Raw genomic sequence first — 19,818 nt, 5'->3', positions numbered from 1 at the left:
TTGTTGTGTAGCTTTCTAGTGCATGTACATACCACAAACTATTTACCTACAAATTGCCACATTTCTTATGCCCCACATGTCACTCCAACTGTCTTCTAACCTGTGTCCCACCCCTGATCTCTCTTTCGCTGGATCTGGACCGGCAGGGAGAGGCCGATGGATGCCCCTTCTCCCATCCCTGGCCATCTTTCCCTCTCACGCCTCCCATAGAGCCTCCCTGTGCCTATTTGGTTCCTGAGTCCTAGCCCCAACAGCGACACCCATCCCGCCACCGGTCCCAGCTGCCGCCACTACCTCCCCGTTTCCAGGCAGCAGCCCAGTGGGACCCCAAGTGTGCACCGCCCCCTCCCCCCCCCCCCAGCCCTCGCCCCCCTGCCCAAGGCCCTGCTCGGTGGGGGCACCCAGGGTGGCAGCCAACCCGGGCCGGCAGGAGGAAGGAGCTTATTAGGCTGATAAAAGTCCGGGGACCCCGCCCCGCCCCCCTCCCCCTTCCCTGGGGCCCTGGCTCAGGCTGGACTGGCTCCCCCACCCTGCAGGCTCCCTCATCCCTGGCATCTTCCGTCCGCCCTCTCAGAGGCCGGCCCCGCGCCCTGCCTGCCGTCGCCTCCCTGCCAGCTCCCAGACGGCCGGGAGCTCCGCCGCCTGCTCACCCGCCAGGAGCTGGGCCCCGCCCCGCCGGCCCGGCCGCCAGCCCCGCGCACCAGGGCAGCACCTGCTCCCGGCTCCGGGCGCTCGCGGGCCCCGCGTAGCCGCAGCCGCCGCGCAGCGCCGCCCCCGAGGCCGGTCCTTCCCGCTCGGCGCCCGGCTGCCCCCGCCGCGTGGCCCCCTCCCCACCGCCGCCGCCGTGTGACCTGGATCGAGGGCCCCTCGGTGAAGAGCACACATGGCAACCTACAAAGTCAACGTGGCCACGGGCAGCGACCCCTTGTCGGGAACCCTGGACCCCATCTCCCTCACCATCGTGGGCACCCAAGGAGAGAGCCATAAGCAGCGCCTCAACCACTTTGGGAGAGACTTTGCAACCGGGGCGGTGAGTGTGTGTGTGTGTGGAGGGCACGGTGAGAGGTGCAGGGGTGCAGGGGAGGGACCCAGAGGGATAGAGCGGGGCAGGGAGAGCCTGGGGAGCAGTGGGGTTCCGAGGGGGCCCTGGACGTTGCTCACCCCGGACCTGGCTCCCCAAGCCTCCCCCCGCGGTCCTGGGCTCTGGGCCACCGTTCTCTTTCACTCCTGGGTCCCATCTCTCTCCCTGCTCTTTCCTCACCTCTTCTCTCTCTCCCTCTCCTCGTCCCTTTTCTTCTCTTCCATCACTCACCCCACATGCATCCTTCATCTCTGGACCCTCTCCCACTCCCTTTATCTCCCCCTCTTTCTCAGCCCTTTTCCACTTCCCTCATCCCTTTCCCATTTCCTCTTCTTCCTCACCCCCCTCTCTCCCATTCATATGCACTCCCGCTGAGTTAAGTTGCACCACAACTCGCTTAAATTTGCATTGGATTCTCTGGAGCTTTATCCGGCATCCAATCAGCCCGTCCAGTGGAGACCTGCCTGCCTGCTCCGTGGTGGAAAGCACCCTTGGCTGGGTCCTCAGCCCCCATTCTGAGTCAGGCCCAGACGCTTGCTGTTGAGTGATCTTAATAGGTCACCCCATCTATCTGAGGCCATTCTGAAACGCTGTATCTTCATCCATACATGGGAGAAGAAGGGGTGGCTGAACCACCCCTCCCCATTCTACGACCCCAGCAGACTTGGGAAGCCCTGGGTCCCCCTTAGTCCCCTTAATACACTATCTCCTGGGGACCTGCCTGGTATCTGCAGCCTCTGACGGCTGGGGAGGGTGAGTGGGAGAGGAAGGGACCTCAAGAGCCGGGACAGCAGAGGAGGGAGGGGCTGGGGAGGCAGGAGGGGAGCCCCACGATCAGAACGACGTCTTGACTCTCTACCACCGCAGACCAGGGAGGCGAACCTTGCCCAGGTCGGGGGCCAGGGTGGAGTCCTGCCCCCTCACGCCCTGTGCCCTGCCAGGTGGACACGTACACCATCCAGTGCCCGCAGGACCTGGGAGAGCTCATCATCGTCCGCCTGTACAAGGAGCGCCACTCCTTCTTCCCTAAGAACTCCTGGTACTGCAACTACGTGCAGATCTGTGCCCCCGACGGCCGCGTCTACCACTTCCCCGCCTACCAGTGGATGGACGGCTACGAGACCCTGTCACTTAGGGAGGCGACAGGTCAGCCCCTCCCAGGCCTCTCAGGCTCCCACTCTGGCCTGGCCACCCCACCCACTGAAGCCATCTCGGGCTCCGAGTGTAGCCTCAGGCAGAGGCAGGCGGGAGGGGCCGCGGGGGAAGCCAACACAAACCCCTCTGGGGGTGCCTGGGAACTCCTGCCACTCGCATCAGCCCTCGAGGCGTTGCTGGGGCGGTTGCTGGAGGAGTGGATATGAAAGAGGCTGAGGGGGCGACCCTTGGAAGTCCAGTCTAGCTGGAGACAGCATCCCCTGAGCGCACGCTCTGCCACTCCCTTCCCTTGCCTCCAACAGGGTGCCCGGCTACTCCCCTCTGTTCTGGCATAGGCCTCGGTACTCTGATAGGATGCCCTATTATTCCAAATCGCGTGCCCCGCTAGTCCAAAAAGGCTCCCTGTTTCCCCCACAGAATTCTACCGGGATGCCCTGTTATCCCAACTGATGGAATATTCTCACAGTTCTCCATGGGGAGGCCTCATACATTGTCATGTTGCCCTAGTTTTCAAATTGAGCATTTTTTTTAGACTGATGGCACGCTGTATTGCCCCCAAAAGGACGCCCCATTACCCCAATAGGACACCTTATTTCTCTAACGGGATGCATTGTTACTCCAAAAGGACCCCCTTTATCCAGCGCAAACCCACCCCGCTCCAATAGGATGCTGTTATTTGTACAGACTGTGAGATTTCCGCGGAGGGGGACTGATGGAGGCTGCCCAGCTGCTTTCCCAGGGGGTTAGTAGCTGCCACTGGAGGGGGACAGGACCTCAGTGCTTGAGCTCCTTGAACCTGCCCCTGCCCAGAGCTCACGTCTGGCAGGCTTAGGTAGGCGCCCCAACTTGCACCTGTTACACTGGGGCTGGAGGTGTGTCCTCTGCCACCCCTCTGGCCCCACCACCCAAGCTTTTGCTGGTTCTGGAGACCCACCCTCCTGCACTGACCACCCCTCTTCCACATCTCATTGCCCTGGAGCTAGAACCTTCCCCCTGAGAGGTGGGGAGCAGGGCCTGAGCTAGGAAACGGACAGGTAGGCCTAGGGGATGATGAGGATGCCAAGGCAAGTATCTCTCTGTGGCAGCGAGCATCTTCCCACAGTGACGTGTCCGAGTGTCAGGGGAACGGGGGCCAGGCAGGGCAACGCTGGGTGGCCAGGCAGGAATGGAGCTGGGTGGGGCAGCTGCCATGCAACACCAGGGCAGGGAGACTTGAGTCACCCTCTGGGCCCTCAAAGGAGTGAGGCTCCCTCCCTGGGGTTGAAGCCGAGCTGAGCCACTGTTGCACAATCCCAGGGGGCACTGTTGGCCTGGAACACAGCATCAGCTGAGGTGAATGGAAAAGGGAGAGGACAATGAAGGGGGGCCTTGGGCTTGAGGACCGTGGGGGTAGGTGCCAGCCATCCTGGGGGGGGGCAATGCCCAGGACCCTGGAGAAAGACAGGCCTGGATTTGGGATTCAAGCTCAGCTCCACCCCTTACCAGCTGTGACTCCCGGCAAGTTTTGAATGCTAAGCTTCGGCAAAATGGGGCTGACCAAACAACCTGCTTCACAAAGTTGATGTGAGCAAAAATCCAGCAAAATAATGTCTAAAAGGAGTTCAGAGAAGGCTCCACGAAGGTCCGTGGTTGTTCCTGGGCGCTGGCTAAGAGTGGGCAGCCGACGGCCTCAGTTCAAATCCAGGCTCAGAGCATTCTCCGTGTGTGCCACTGCGTTTGACAGTGCAGCCTTCAGCAAAACTGCTGGGGCCAGAGGGATTTTGACATTTGGATGTCATTTATGTTGTTTCTATCGAGGACACCCTCGATCAAATATACTCATGTTTCTGCAGTAAACACGTTACACCAAGTGGGTTAAATGAAGACTCCTTCTAGCCTCAGGTCAATTTAAAGCAGGTTTTGCCAACCAGTTTGTGCCTAATTTACGAGTTAAAAAAAAAAGTCTTGATAGTCAGAGCTTTTTGGATTTTGGAATTGTGGAGATGGGTTTATGGGCTGGTAACAGTTCCCCTGCCTCATAAGGTTGTTCTTGGGGGGATTAAATTTCTGGAAGGAATAGTTTAGAAAGTGCCCAGTACCTGCTCAGGGCTAAAATAACTCAGGGACTTCCCTGAGCCAGCAAAGCCAAGCTGGGAGGGTAGCGAGAGGGGCTGGGGTGGGCGGTGGGGGCCCATGAGCCCTCTGCCTGAGAAGCCAAACTCCTGCTCCCCGATGGACGCAGGGCTGGGCAGGGCCAGGATCAGACCTTGGGGTCCCCTCTCTGGTCTCTCCGCAGGGAAGACAGCAGCGGAGGACACGCTCCCCATCCTTCTGGCACATCGACAGGAGGAAACCAGAGCCAAGCAGGACTTCTACCAGTAAGGGGGCAGCGCAGGGGCCGGGGGAGGTGGGGACGGTGCAGTGGGGCACAGAGCCCACTGTCTGTCTCGCTTCTTTGCAGCTGGAGGGTCTTCGTTCCTGGCCTGCCCAATTACGTGCACATCCCCAGTTACCGCCCACCCCCACGGAGGCACCCCGAACGGCCTGAGTAAGGACTCATGCTACCCGCGCGGGGGTCCCTCCCGTGGTGGACACCTGGGCTCCTGCCCCTGCCCCGGGACCCCAGGTGCCCAGCCCCAGCCCTCAACTCCCCCTTCTCCCCCCTCCCTCAGGTGGAATGGCTACATCCCTGGATTCCCGATTCTCATCAACTTTAAGGCCACCAAATTCCTGAACTCAAATCTCCGCTACTCTTTTGTCAAGACAGCCTCCTTCTTCTACCGCCTGGGGCCCATGTGAGTGAGTGTCAGGGCTCCGTCCCTCTCCCTCTGCTCAGATGCACCTTCATCACTGCCCCACAGGCTGAGATGGCCAGGCAGGTGGAGAGGAGTGAAGGGCAGACTTAGAGACCCAGAGGTGTGAGACCCAAGGCCTAGAGCTACAAGAACCATGAGATGTGGGATGCAGAGGCCCTGAGGCCCAGAGCCCAGGAACCTAGAGATAGAGATACCTCAGACCCGAAGACCCAGGGACACAGAGACCTAGAGATCCCGAGATCCAGAGACCGAGAGATCCAGAGACCCAGAGACCCGGGGATACAGAAACCCTGGGATTTAGAGATAGAGATACCTGAGGCCCAGAGACCTTGAGATCCAGAGACCCAGAGATTAAGAAACCCAGGGATCTAGAGATAGAGATACCTGAGACCCAGAGATCTTGCGATCCAGAGACCCTGAGACCCAGAGATCCAGAGACCTGGGGATCCAGAGATCTAGAGACTTTGAGATCTAGAGACCCAGACATCTTGAGATCCAGAGATCCAGAGACCCAGAGATACAGAAACCTGGGGATCTAGAGATAGAGATACCTGAGACCCAGAGACTCTGAGATCCAGAGATCCAGAGACCCTGAGATTCAGAGATCCAGAGACACAATACCCTACCCTGAGACTCTGAGACTCAGAGACCTTCAAACTCAGAGACCCAAGTGTCCCAGCGGCACTTGGCAGCTTCTCTGACAGCCTCCTCCCCACTTGGAACTCATTTCCTAGGGCACTGAAGTTCAAACTTCGCGGCCTGGTAGACTGTAAACGTTCATGGAAGAAACTGAAAGACATTAAGAAGATTTTCCCTGCCCAGAAGACCATAGTCTCAGGTATAGGGTGGGGCAGTCCGAACTGAGCGGGGTGGGGGCAGGGAGCGGGGGACGGGTGGTCTTGGCAGGAAGAACAAGAGGGGCCTGAGGGGCGGGATGCTGAGGTCGGGGAGGTGGGAAGGGAGGAGGCGGTCGAACCCTGGGGAGGATTTGGCAAGTTAGGCGGGGCGGTGGTGAGGGGGTGCCCTCTGGTGGCCCCTTGGGGAATGTCACCCTGGGTCCCTCCGGCCACTCTCGGGGAGGCAGGGAGCTTCCTTTACCTCCAGGAAGCCTCCCAGGAGTCCACTGACCTCCTTGGTCCCGGGCCTCAGCCCCACGTCCCTCTGCCTCCGAGAGGGCACCTGGTCAGGCTGTGACACCTCCCGCGCTGTCCCCCCCAGAGTATGTGGCTGACCACTGGGCTGAGGACAGCTTCTTTGGGTACCAGTACCTCAATGGGGTCAACCCAGGCCTGCTCCGCCGCTGCACGCAGATCCCAGACAAGTTCCCCGTCACAGACGACATGGTGGCCCCGTTCCTGGGCGAGGGGACGTGCCTGCAGGCAGAGCTGGAGGTGAGGCCCGGCTGCAGCGGAGACCCCCACCCGTCTCCCCGCCTCCCCGCCGCCCCGCCGCCCGCAGGAGACCCACGTCCCCCGCATCCCGCACTGCCCCGTCTTCCCGGCCACCGGTGGAGCGGGGGTGGGGGGCGGTGCAGCACCCACGGCACGGGACACAGGGACACAGGTGCCGCGGGTTTGCACCTACCTGCCCGCCCGTCCCGGCTCCCCTCCAGAAGGGGAACATTTACATAGCGGACTACCGTATCTTGGAGGGCATCCCCACCGTGGAGCTCAGCGGCCGCCAGCAGCACCACTGCGCCCCCATCTGCCTGCTGCACTTGGGACTCGATGGCAACTTGCTGCCCATCGCCATCCAGGTGCCCGGGGTGCTGGGCCTCTGTGTGAGCGCGATGCCAGTGTGCGAGCCTGAGTGCTCATGTCCCTGTGTGCGCGCCTGTGTACGTGTGTGCTCGGCGGCGGGGGGGGGGGTCAGCCAGTGTCGTATGCCTGTGTACTTGTGAATCTGTCTCCACGTGCACCTATTCGAGACAGTGCCTGGGTAAGTATGCACATCTGTGCGTAGGCCTATCCATTCATGTGCCTGTGTAAGAGCCTCTAGGTTTGTCTCCGTGTGCGCCTCTGAGAGTACACCTGTGTCATGTATGTCCCTACCTGGGTGCAATTAGTGGGGAGCCTGCTTGTCTGTGTATACGTGTGAGCCTGTGTGTTTCTCTATAGTGTGCTTCTGCGTGCACACCACTGGGGACACATACACCTGGGTGGGTGTAAGTCTTGGGGTGAGTATTGGCATGTGCACACCTGTGAGCCCATGTGTGAGCTCGGGTCTCCATGGGTGCCCCCGCGTGGGAAGCCCCTGTGTGTAGAGTGAGCGTGCCCTTGCGTATGTGCACAGAGAGGACCTGACGGGAACATGCACGGTCGCTCAAGCTTGTCTCTACTTCATTCATCCTTCATCTGATAAACCAGCCCCTATCATGGGCCAGGCCTCTCTTGAAAATACCGAGCCACTCAGACTTAGGGCTTAGCGGCTGAGTTGCCAGGTAGAAGAGGAGGAGGCGGCCCTGGGGTGGGTCAGTGGGGGTGATGTGTGTTATTGCTCAGTCTTCTCTCTGCCTCTGCCCTGCGGCGGGTGCGTCAGTGTGAGATGGGGCTCAGCCCTCACCGAACCCCCCCCCTTTTCCTCCCCCCAGCTGAGCCAGACCCCCGGGCCCGACTGCCCCATCTTCCTGCCCAACGACTGCGAGTGGGACTGGCTGCTGGCCAAGACGTGGGTGCGGTACGCCGAGTTCTACAGCCACGAGGCCATCGCCCACCTGCTGGAGACCCACCTCATAGCCGAGGCCTTCTTCCTGGCCATGCTGAGGCAGCTCCCCATGTGCCACCCCCTCTACAAGGTGGGGGCCTCCATTCGGCACCCCTGCCCTCTCTGGGCTCGTTCGGCAGCCAGAGGGATTGCAGTTAGACTCGGGGAGGCAGCTCCGGACCCACAAGAGAGGGCATGGGGTAGGGACCTCCAAAAGTGCAGAAATGGGGGAGCTGAGGTCCTTGGGGGGGGGACAGGTTCTCTCCTTTCTCATTGCTGCCTTTGCTTTCTCCCTCAGCTCCTCATTCCCCACACCCGATTCACCGTCCAGATCAACAGCATTGGGCGGGCCGTCCTCCTCAATGAGGGGGGGCTCTCCGCCAGGGTAAGGCTTCTGCCCCTCCCCCAACAAGGCCCCTGCTTTCATTTGGGATTTGGCAGCTAGACTGCAAGCAGGACTCCCCACTTACCTGTAGACGATGCTGGGGTGTGGCAGGAGGGGGCAGCAGGTTAAAGAGGTGTTATGCCGGTGGGCCACGGTGGCTCAGCAGGCTGAGTTACTGTCTGCAGTGCCGGAGACCCAGGTTTGATTCTCAGTGCCTGCCCATGCAAAAAAAAAAGAGGTGTTATGCTTAGAGGCAGGGGCTCTGGGCTTAGAGCAGCACTGCCCGGACCCCAGTGGGGCAGGATCCGAGGTGGGTGGGGTGCACGCCCCCCAGCTCCTGCCCCTGCCTCTTCCCTCACAGGGCATGTCCCTGGGCGTGGAGGGCTTTGCTGAGGTGATGGTGCGGGCTCTGGCCGAGATCAGCTACGACAGACTCTACCTCCCCAACGACTTCGTGGAGCGTGGGGTCCAGGACCTGCCCAGATATTATTATCGTGATGACAGCTTGGCAGTGTGGGATGCGCTGGAGAGGTGAGGTCGGGACAGCAGTGGGCGGCACTCGGGGTGGATTTCCTGGGCTGTTGGGAGGAGTGGGGGAGGGGGCTTTTTTGGATGTGGGCAGGCTCCGGGAAACGAACCCAGGTCTCCAGCATGGCAGGCAAGAACTCTGCCATTGAGCCACTGTTGCTCGCCCGTGGGGGGCTTTTAAGAATCTGAGCTTATGTCTGCTGCCGCACAGAGAGCTTGGCTTTTGGGATGGGTCTGGGGTCCGGGTGTCCATCACACATGGGCTCCGAGCTCCTGAAGACCTCTTCTGACACGTACCAGGGAATGCTCTGTGTATCTTCTGACCTAGCCAGGGCCCCGTCTCCACCTCGGCCACACAGGCCTGCTTTGCAACCTCCCTGCAGGCCCACTTTGCTCGGCCAGGGCTGGGATCTCCTGGGGGAGGTGCAAGAAGCCAGGTTGGGAAAGTCCAAACAGAGGTCCCTGTTCCCTGGCAGGTATGTGACAGAGATCATCACCTTTTATTACCCGAGCGACGCAGCCGTGGAGGCTGACTCGGAGTTGCAGTGCTGGGTGCAGGAGATCTTCAAGGAGTGCCTCCTGGGAAGGGAGAGCTCAGGTATGGGCCTGGGCACCTAGGCCCCAGGGGAATCTGAGCAATGGGGCATCTCCCAGGCAGATCCACCAGGACCCTCCTGGGCCCAGCCAAAGCATGTCTTACTGTGGCTGAAAGAGAAAAAGTCACTGCCCTGGGATTTTGACCAGGCCCTTCCCTGGCCCTGGGACAAGCATCATCTCAGAGAGTCTCAGGAAGGAAGCAGGGCTGGCTATTAGTCCCCATATGAGTCCAGGGGCTGTGGCTCATCTTTGCAGAAAGCTGAAGGGGGTCCCAGCTCCCCACCCAAGAAACAGAACCTGTGGCCTGAGAACTGGGGCATGAGCTCAAACAGGATAGGGCAGCATGTGCTGGCAGCTGGGGAGCTGGTAGGGAGCTTGGGGTCATGTCACTTGGGAGCCCAACCAACAAGTATTTATTGAGCATCTACTATATGAGAAGTGCTGTGGAGGCAAAAGGGAATGAGACAGATGAGGCGCCTGCCCTCAAGGAGTTCTAGGGGGCAGTGACATTATAGCAGGACTGGTGCTGTTTTGGGGGGTAGGCTGGGGAGGGTCTATAGGATCCCAGGAGATATCTAACCTGGCTGGAGGAGGGGTGGTGGGTAGAGATTGGGGGTGGGTAAGCAGTAAGCTAAGATCTAGCGAAGATCTAGAATCTTGGTTAACATCTAGCTGAGACCTGCAGGCTGGGGAAGTTAGCCGGGAGATGGCAGGGCGCTCTTTGGAGCAGGGGCTGTAGGGACAGAGAATTCGAGAGCTAGTTGGGAGATTGAGATAGGACCTGGCTAGTGGTTTGGGCTTGGCCGTGGCGGAAGGGAGGAGTCAAGGGTGACTCCCAGGTTTCAGGCTTTTGCAACTGGGTGGTGGCGTGTGTCACTCCCTGAGCCCGGGGCCCGGGGAGGGGTGGTGGTGGCCCATTGGGAATGAAGATGATGGGGGCTGGTTTGAATGTGCTGAGCTCTCTGAACCCAGAGTCACCATGGCGACCAGGGCTGGCCACTCACGTGGGACCACAGAAAAGAGAAGCAGTTTGGTCAGGGAAGAGATGTGAGCCTGAGGGCCAGGCTGCAGTTCAGGCCATCTGTCGTGGGGGTGGTGAGTGGGGTACAGGTGATGGGGGGTTCTGTGCCAAGCCAGAACTCCCCCTACACCTGGGACCAGGGAAGCCCCTGGAGGAGGGCTCTGAGGCCACTGCTCCGGCAGGAGTCAGGAGCAGCCACAAAGGACATCTGGCGAAGGCCAGCCAAGCCCCAGGGCTTGTGGTCTGGATTGCAGGGAGACAGCAGTGGGCACGGGAGAGCCAAGCAGGCAAGATGAGGGAGTAAGAATGTTCATGTTTGTATGTTGTTATGTTTAAAAAAATAATGAATAAATAAAGATGAGGGCATGGATGTGACAGCTTGTCATCTTGGCAAAGACAGGGTGAGCTGGGGACACCAGGGCCAGAGGAGGACAAACTGCAGCTGCCTGAGTCTTTCCCCCCTCCCCCCTCCCCTCCCCCCTCAGGCTTCCCCACCCACCTGCGAACTGTGCCTGAGCTGATCCGATATGTCACCATCGTCATCTACACCTGTTCTGCCAAGCACGCATCTGTCAACACAGGGCAGGTACCTGTGCTCCTCGCAGGTCCCAGCACCAGCCCCTGGCCCAACCTCGGGCCCAGCCGCAGCTTTAAACCCACCCTCAGCCCCAATTCCTAGTCCAGTCCCAATTTCCGTCCACCCCAGGCCCAGCCTCAGCTCCAGTCTCGGCACATCGCTGACTCTGCCTGAACTCCCGCCCCAGCCTCAGTTCTTCTCTCTGCCCCCAACCCAGCCCCCAGCAGCCCAGCGCAGCCTCGGCCCCCTGTCTGCAGGAGTCCACATCACGGATGGGGCAGAGGGTGGTGGGTGTCCGGTGGGCAGGGAGGCCCTTGGGAGCTCTCTGACCCAGAACCCTTCCCTCTACCCGGCCCACAGCTGGAGTTCACCTCCTGGATGCCCAACTTTCCGTCATCCATGCGGAACCCCCCGATGCAGGTCAAGGGGCTGACCACCATGGAGACCTTCATGGACACGCTGCCCGATGTCAAGACCACCTGCATCACCCTGCTGGTGCTCTGGACACTGTGCCGGGAGCCCGACGACAGGGTGCGCTGGGACCTCTGAGCGGAATCGGGGCGGGGGGATGCTGGGAGCTGGGGGGCCGAGGATGGGAGTGGGGAGCAAAGCGGGGAAGCAGGGCGAGAGGGGCTGCTGAAGGGAAAGCGCGGTGGGGCCGGGCCAAGAGGGATGGGGGTCCGGCTACGGGCGGTGGGGGGTGGGGCGGGCTGGCTGGGTCCCAGCTGCCTGGCTGTGCGCCCGCAGCGGCGCCTGGGCCACTTCCCCGACATCCACTTCGTGGAGGACGCCCCGCGGAGGAGCATGGAGACCCTGCGCCAGCGCCTCGCCCGCATCTCCCACGACATCCGCCAGCGCAACGAGTGCCTGCCCATCCCCTATTACTACCTGGACCCGGTGCTGATCGAGAACAGCATTTCTATCTAGGACGGCCCTCCCGGCCTCGCCCCTCCCCACCCGGCTCCGCTTATTTTCCAAAAAAAAAAAAAACAAACAAACCAAAAAACCCCACTTCAAACACACGTTCCCTCCAGCCATCCGGGCGCGGGTTGCTGGGGCGGGGCCGGGGCGCGGCCGGACTGGGGGTGCCCGACGCCGCGCTGCCCGACCCGGGGTGGGGGTGGGGGTCCAGGGAGGTGCGGGGCAGCGCCAGGCCCGGGTTCCGCCCCCGAGGTCCTGCGAAATCTGGGCCGGGAGGCTCTGGAAGGCGGCTCGCCCCGCAGCGGGGCTTCCTCGGCGTGGGGGGGTGGGGGCGGCGGGAAGAAGGGCTGCCCGGCCCCATCTTTCAATCCCTAACGAGCCTGGCCCAGGTTAAGCCCACCTTCCTAGGAATTTAGCCCGCCCTAGCCCCGCCCACCGGAGGACGCTGACCATCTCAAGGCCCGCCCACCGGAGAGACCCAGATCACCTGCGAACGGAAAGCACCCGTGCACCCAGGCAAAAGATCATTCCAAACCCAACCTACGGGGAACCCTGACCACTCTAAGCGCCACCTACCAGGAATCCAGACCGCCCCAGCCCACACCTGCCAGCAGCCCAGACCACTCCCAGCCCAGGTCGCCTCTTCCCCCCAGGTGTGCTGCCTGATGGCTCTGCAGGCATTTGCGTTCCAGGCTTTTGTGCTGCATCAATCCAAGGGAAGGATTAAACACCAGGACTGTTGGGACTGGCTGCCTGGATCTGTCTCCTTCCTTGGTTCCTGCGCTCCCCAAGGTCACCCACTGCAGCACCTACCCCCAGCCAGCAGCGGGGCTCCCCAAGGCTGCAGAGCCATTGCTAAGAGGGATTTGAGCAGAAGCAGCTGCTGTTCTGGATTCCTCTGGGGGTGTCCTGAGGGCTTTAAGCGGAGGTGGGACACAAAGTGGGCTTGAAGAAGGGGTGGTCTTTGAATGGGGAGAGAGAGAGGAATTGGGGTGTCCAGCCTCCCTCAGCCCAGTGTGCTTATGAAGAAGAATGGAAAGGGGCTCAAATTACAGGGGGGCTGAGACGCCACATGCATTGCATTGCATGTGGCAAGAGACGGGCCCTGGACATGAGCGGCGTGGTCATAGCTCCCGGTGCTTGGGCAAGCTTCTTACGTGGCATAATGCGGCAGGTGGGGACTCACAAGAAGACCAGAGGACCTGGCCACCAGGGTGGGGGCCAGAATATCCCAGGGAGGTCCCACGGGAGGGAGACTGAAAGACAGGAACAATCTGGCAATGTGGTGACTTCATCTATGGGGTAATATTGCTAAGAGCTAGTACTCAGAGAACACTCCTTATCTGCTGAGGTTTGGTCTTAGGGTTTTCCATTTAATCTTAATACTGACCCATGAGTCAGGTGTTATTATCATCTCCATTTTCAGATGAAGAGACACAGACAGGTTAAGTGACTTGCCCAAGGTCACACAGCTGGGGAGGCAGGAAGGGGCGGGGAGCTAGCAGTGTGTTTGGGTGGGAGGTGGGGAGAAGCTGATAAACAAACTGGGGTACAGGGTGAGGAGCTTGGTGTCCTCAGCCCCCCTCCTCAACTTTCTATGGCTGCTCAGGTACACTGTCTCAGTAAGTGGAGACCCTGCTGCTGCCAGATGCAGGGGATTGGGCCTAAGCTCAGCCCCCTTCGGGACCCCTGCCTGTTTTCCCTTCATCAGTCACCAGGATCCCAGAGCTTCCAGTGCCCTGACCTGGTGGATGAGCTTTCCTGGGGCAGAGAGCCCACCGAGGGCGGGCCTGGGTGTCTGTGCAGAAATGAGGAATGAGCACTGGGCTGAGCAAGAGTCAGAGATTAGATGGGGAGTGTGTGTGTGGAGGGGGGTACAACTCCAGGCGCGGAGAGGAGAGATCCCCTCTACCTTGAAGATGGGGCGGCCCCTGTGCAGCTGCCACAGCATGGACAGGGCAAAGGTCTCCGCCACAAAATGAGTTTGAAGCCGATAGATGACTATCTCATGTACCAGAGACTCTGGTTGGCACATCCAGGTCTTGGCCAGGAGCCAGTCCTTGGTCGGCTCACTGGGCAGGAAGATGGGGCTGTCCAGGACAGGCATCCAAGTGAGCTGGAGTGGGGAGCAGAGGGGAGGGCAGCTATCAAGCAGAAGCCGGGGAAGTACAGCGCCTCACCAAGCCCATGGGCCAAATTGCATGGAAAAATCCTGGGTCTGTTCCCTACCAGCTGTGTGACCTTGGAGAAGTTGATTAACCTCTCTGAAAACTCAGGTTCCTTATGTGTAAAAGGAGGTTTCTGATTCAATACCTTCTTCACTGGGTTAATCTGAGGATTAAATGAGTTAATGCCAGCAAAGTACTTGAAACAGCATCTGCCATGCAGTAGGCAGCATAGCAGTGTTTTATATTATGATCACTTCCAGCTTGAAAGGAGAAACCGAGTCACGGGGAGGTGAAAGCCGCCTTGTTGCCACAGGTGGCAGACCCTTGACTGAGAGCTCCTTGTACCAGCCCAAAGCCAGCCAGGTCCCATGTTGTGTGGAGCGGGGACTGAATGGAGGGACGGAAGGGCGTGGGGACGGGAGGGCATGAAGCCGTGCCACCCAGAAGGGGTTATGGTCTTAACTGTTATAATTAAACTGTCTAAATGCATGATTCAGCAGAGTCAATTTCGAAACCCACGTCCAGGTGCAATTTGTTCTTTGACAGCAAATATCACAACCTTTCCATCCAAGATAGAAAATGAAAACAGTGACGCTAGGAAGACGAAACGGAAAGACTAGGAAAAAACCTAATGAAGGGCTGGGTGGGATTCAGTGGGATGTCCCGCTTAGCACCAGGAACAGCAGCCCAAGAGGGGACACAACCTTTCAATCACCATGAGGCTGTGATCTGCTCCCAACCCTTCCTGGCAGGTCCCTGGGCCCTGCCTTGCTGACCGGGCTGGCGAGGAGACAGCAGGGCCCCATTGCTGGAGTGCTGGGGCAGCAGAGTCGGGGGAGGGGGGTGGCCAGGAACTGGGGCTTCCTGTTAATGATGCTGGGGCAAAGGCCCCTGAGGATGGCTGGTCCACCAGGCACAGAGAGCCCCTCAGGGGAGGAGGGGAGGGCCCGGCTGAGAGGGGACAGCTCTGCACAGCCCAGGGGACGGAGGGAGAGTTAACTCTGAATCCACATGTGATTCACTTAAAGGAACCTCATTTCCTGGAGTCAGTGAGACATTCCAGCCGGGAGCCACCTCCTGGTTTCAAAGAGACACCTACAGCCCCCACCCCCTTGGTATTGGGGGTACATCTGCCCTGGCCTGGCCCAAGCTCTAATGTTAGACATTGCGAGAAGTGAGCCATGTTGGGGGCCGGCGCCTTAGCACTTTCCAGGGTTTGGGGCACATCTCATCCCCGTAGGCCCGAAAGGAGACAGACGGCAGCTCTGAGGAGTGCTCAGCTGACCCGCCGGAGGGCATCTTCAGCAACCATGACAACGGACTCAGTGCCAACGTTTCTGGGCCGTGGGGTCCTGACAACGCGTGGGAGCCTGGTCCCCTGTGCTCTTGCCATCTCCGAACAACGCCCCTCCCTCCAGAGCTGAGCAGGAGAAACTGAGCCCACAGAAGGGAGAGAGATGGCTGAGCAAGAGGGGGCCGGGAGGGGCTGGGCGGGAGGGACAGGAAGCCCAGGAGCCCGGGCTTCTGGGCTCCTGGAGGCAGAGAGAAGGGGAGAGGAGGCTGGAATCCTGGGCCCCTCATCGTCAGCTCGGCCTGCAGACTGGTTCCAGGGACCCACACAGGGGTGACCGTGGCATCGGTGTCCGGGAGTTCTTAGGGAGCCAGTGGCAGGAGCTGTGTCAGGACAGGGTTGAGGCTGTTTGGGAATTGGTAGGCAAAGGAGGCGACTTCCCACCAATACTCAAAACATGTACTCTGTAGAGAGAGGAGGAGAGTCACCTGCATCCCTGGGGACAGCACTGTCACCACCTTGGGGACCCTGCTTCCAGGCATGGTCACTCCCTGATGCCGGCGGGTGCTGGTCCCTTCTCCCTGCCCTGCTGTTCAGATGGCTGTCCTCAGGAGTTAGTGGTTTCTCTGGGAAACCGATGGGAGGTTTGGGTCCTACCTGAGGAGCTACGTGACTCTCTTGCTCTCCCTCCCACCTCATTTTGGGGGCAGGCCTAAGGTGTGTGCACTGAGATCTGGGATTAGAGCAGAACTTGAGAAAACCCGAGGACTGATGGATGTGGGATACCAGCAGCACTTCCCTCCAGCCCATCCCCCCTGGAGGACCCCTCCAATTTCCCAGTCCCACGTCCCATTCTCCTGCAACCTTTACCAAGACACCTTTGGGATAATTTCTTAAACCAAAGTGATGATTTAACAAGGAAAGTTGGACACAACTTGGGGTGTTGCTCTGGGGCCAGGGCTTTGAAGCAAAGGTTCAAATGTAGAGTCGTAGGGTGGCAAGGCGGACGAGGATTTTGGACAGTGGGGCCACCAGGCAACCCCCCAGCCGCCCTACCTGTGACCAAGGAGGCTGGCTGCATGTGGGTTTCTGTTTGTTCGTTTGTTTAAGTTTTCATTTCATAATCATAAACTTAACTCTGCAATCCAGCTAGTCCTGGAGGGGGAGGATGATGCAGAACCCAAAGAACTGCAATGAGAGCACAAAGCTGATAGGATACCGAGCAGACCAGGGGAGGTGGGACGCTCTCCTGAGCCAGAAGGAATGGCGTGGTGGTGAAGAAAAAACACAAATCAAGATTTGTTGATTAGACTTGCCCACAGTTGGCACCGGTGGCCGCCTTGCTGGTCTCGCCATTCCTGGACCCAACGCGGTCCACGGCTTCCAGCGTCCACACCCCTTCACACCTGGGCAAAGCCCATGAACTCGCCATCCGACCGCTCAGCCCTAGCAGCGCAGATGGAAAATGAGGAACCGTCTGTGTTGGGTCCAGCACTGGCCATGGACAGAATGCCGGGACCCGTATGCTTCAGGATGGAGTTCTCATCATCAAACTTCTCCCCATACATGGACTTGTCACCAGTGCCGGCCTGGCGGGCGAAATCACCACCCCGGCACACAGACCCAGGAATCATTCTGTGAAAGTGGGAACTCTCATAGCCAAATCCTATCTCCCCAGTGTTCAGAGCACAAAAATTGTCTGCTGTCTTTGGAACACTGTCTGCAGAGAGCTCGAAGGAGACGCTGCCCAAGGGCTCGCCCTCAGTGATGATGTCCAAGGACACGGTGGGCTGACCACGGCTGCAGGCAGGGGGATTGCGGCTGCGGCTGCGTCTGCAAGGCTGCAGTGCGGGGTTTGAAAGGAAAGCATGTTTCTGCTTCAGAAACTTCCCCCTTCTTTTTTGAGGCTATTCACAGGACACCTGTTCCCAGCTGTGAGCAGACTTCAGTGTGTGAGGAAGTTTGAATGAGTTATGAGGCAGGGGGAAGGGAGGTGGCTGGCAAATGACTCCCAAGTCCCTGACTTAACTTCTCCAGCTTTAGGGGCTTGGCTTTGTGTGGGAAAGAGGTCGCAGGCATCCGGAGGTGGCAAGAAAGGGGCGCTTGTGCTAGGGAATGTCAGGAATCACCGCCGGCTTTGACAAAGAAGTGGAGCCGATAGAACTTACTTTCTGGCCATTCCAGAAATTCACCCTGGTGGATGCGAATGGCTCGGCGCACACTGGGCCTTAGCCCACCAGGAGGGAGGATGTGGGCAGGCCAGGACATGCTCCCAGAGTCCCTCAGCCTTCGCCCTCTGCTCTTTCCACCCAGAGGTGGAAAAGAGCTTCTTGGGGCCGGGACAAGGTCCTGTGAAGGACAGGGGAGCAAACAGGCCACAGAGTGAAACTGCAGAACAGGTTCAGAACGGGGTCAGTTCCAGCTCCCTGGGTCTCCCGTCTCTCCCTGCCCCAGCCTCTGCACCCACCCCTGACACCTGTGATCTGGGGGTGACAAAGGTGTGCTGGACCTTGGCCAGGCTTCTCCAGGGCCACTGGCTGCTATTGCAGAAAGAAAGATGGGGTGGCCTGGCTGGGGAGGGAAGGCAGGCCCCAGAGTGGGGTGTCAGCTGGGACAGGTGGCTCACAGGCAGGGGAAGTGGATTTCTGCTTGACTTTCTTGGTGACTGAGTAGCACAGGTTGGTGTCAAGCTCCTTGAGTTTTTTACATCCAGGCAGTGGGGTGTCCCGGGAAATAAGCACCCCACCTGGGCAGGGGGAGAGATGGAGTCGGGAGGGGGTTCCTGAAGGCTGAACCTCCCTCTTTGGGGACCAGAAAGGGTAGCAGAAAAGGTGGGTCCTGGGGCTAGTTTTTGCTGCAGGAGAAAGGGAGCCCATTTGTTGCCAGAAAATGAAGCAGGCAGGTGGGAGAGGTGAGGCTACCAGCCAAGACCCCACATCCTGAGCTGCTGGGTATTTCCACTATCACTCATCTTCACCTGGCATTGAGCATAGAGTAGAGGGTGGCTAACCCACCTGATGTCTTATGGGAAGGGGAGGGGGAGGGGCGAGAGGGGGCAGCCCCACTCCCAGCCCCCCAGCCTCTCTCCATAAGTCTCCTCACGCCTCGGGTGGGGGCATCCTGGACCTGGCTGGCCAGCCACTCGCCTCTTAGTCTGGCTTACCCTCTTCCCCCAGGGAAGCAGCAGCTCCTGCCCATTCCTTCTATCCAAGGTTGACCCTGCAGGAAGGTTGGACTCGGCCACCTTCCCTTCATTGACCCCAACTCCAACTTTGAGGCCAGAGAGTGCTGGAGGGCTGGAGGGAAGAGAAACCAGACCACGGCAGGCAGACCCCATGGCCACCTCCTCCATGCTGGGCTCCAGGAGTCTGCCTCTCCCTCCCTTCTGTTTCACAAGCTTCTTCTTTTCCCATCCCCACTCCCTCCTCCCCTCCCTCCTCCCCTCATGGGTCCCTCCACCAGCCAGGCCTTCACCATCCCCCTACCCACACCCCTCCTGTCACCCCCTGCTGGTCCCCACCCCTCTGTGCTCTGCATCTGTGGCCCTAGCGAGCCCACCTGGCCCCTCTCCCTCCTGCTCCCTCCCGCAGCACCAGGCCCGCATTCCCCCCCCTCCCCTGCCCCCCTCTCCCCTCCATTTTCCTATCAGGCACCGGGAGCCAAGAGGGGCCGCTGCAGCAGCAGCAGCGGCCACGGGGGTGGGGGTGGCGGGGGTGTTGCTACCACTGGCAGAAGCTGGGAGGTGTGTGTGTGGGGGGAGTGAGGGTGTCTCCTCCAAGTCCTCCTCCTGGCGGTGGGAGGAGGGTTCAGTAAGTGGGAGGACAGTCCCTCCTACTCCCTCCTCCGCCTGCACCCCTACCCCTCTCGCGTTCACAGTAAACTGCTTGCCAAGGCCATCCAGGGGCAAAGGGGGGCTCTCCCCCACCCCCGGGGTCCCCAAGATGCCGACAGACACTTTGCCCTTCGTGCCACCCACGAAGGCCTCCCCGGTGGACACCCGCACTCTGAACGCAGCCTAGGTCCTGGCGGGCAGCGGCCCGCGGCTGCAGGGCCCGGGGCGTACCGTGGGGGACCCGCCTCCCCAGACCCAGGCTCCCCTTGTCCTGGCCTGAGACTCCGGACGGGTTCTGACACCCCGGATTCCAGGGCCTGGAACCGTGTGCCCATGGGCCCAGCGCCACTCTGGAAAGCGTGACCCAGCAGAAGGCACAGAGTGGCCGGGGCGGAGGGAGGGGGCAGGAGGGACTGGGCGCCCAGGGCTTGGGGAACAGAACCTTTCATGGTGGCCCCAGGCCAGGAGGAAGTCCAGCCGGTGTCAGCAGTGGCATTTGCCAACCCCTCCCACCTCCTGTTTGCTTGCCTTTAAAAGACAAGGACACCTCCCTACTGTTTCCATCTCTTGGCCTACATTTATTATTTTATTTCATTTAATAAATAATTTTGAGTATCAGCTATCTGCTGGGCCCTCTGTATGCTAGGTGCTGTGATCTAGCCCCAGGCAAGGCACTGCCTTTACCCTCCCTGAACTTAAAACCAAGCGTTGGAGCAAATAACTAACTATACAAACAAATATAGAATATTCCCAGTCATGATGAG

At 59.7% G+C, this 19,818-nt stretch overlaps 1 protein-coding gene across 1 annotated transcript; it reads left to right on the top strand.

The window, feature by feature from the left end:
- The first annotated feature begins 817 nt into the window (after positions 1–817).
- Positions 818–14,425, top strand: ALOX12B (arachidonate 12-lipoxygenase, 12R type). The gene is made up of 15 exons (XM_077165896.1): positions 818–1,030; positions 2,023–2,227; positions 4,512–4,593; positions 4,677–4,763; positions 4,888–5,010; positions 5,766–5,869; positions 6,250–6,422; positions 6,644–6,787; positions 7,622–7,825; positions 8,033–8,119; positions 8,481–8,650; positions 9,124–9,245; positions 10,751–10,851; positions 11,203–11,373; positions 11,590–14,425. The coding sequence occupies exons 1-15, from the start codon at positions 884–886 to the stop codon at positions 11,767–11,769; spliced, it is 2,100 nt and encodes a 699-aa protein (XP_077022011.1). The 5' UTR covers positions 818–883; the 3' UTR covers positions 11,770–14,425.
- The last annotated feature ends 5,393 nt before the right edge of the window (positions 14,426–19,818 follow it).

This window comes from Tamandua tetradactyla, chromosome 6 (genome assembly GCF_023851605.1).
Source record: "Tamandua tetradactyla isolate mTamTet1 chromosome 6, mTamTet1.pri, whole genome shotgun sequence".
In the NCBI taxonomy this organism is placed as follows: Eukaryota; Metazoa; Chordata; class Mammalia; order Pilosa; family Myrmecophagidae; genus Tamandua; species Tamandua tetradactyla.
The sequence above is the reverse complement of the archived record's forward strand: the minus strand, read 5'-3'. Positions and strand labels throughout refer to the sequence as shown.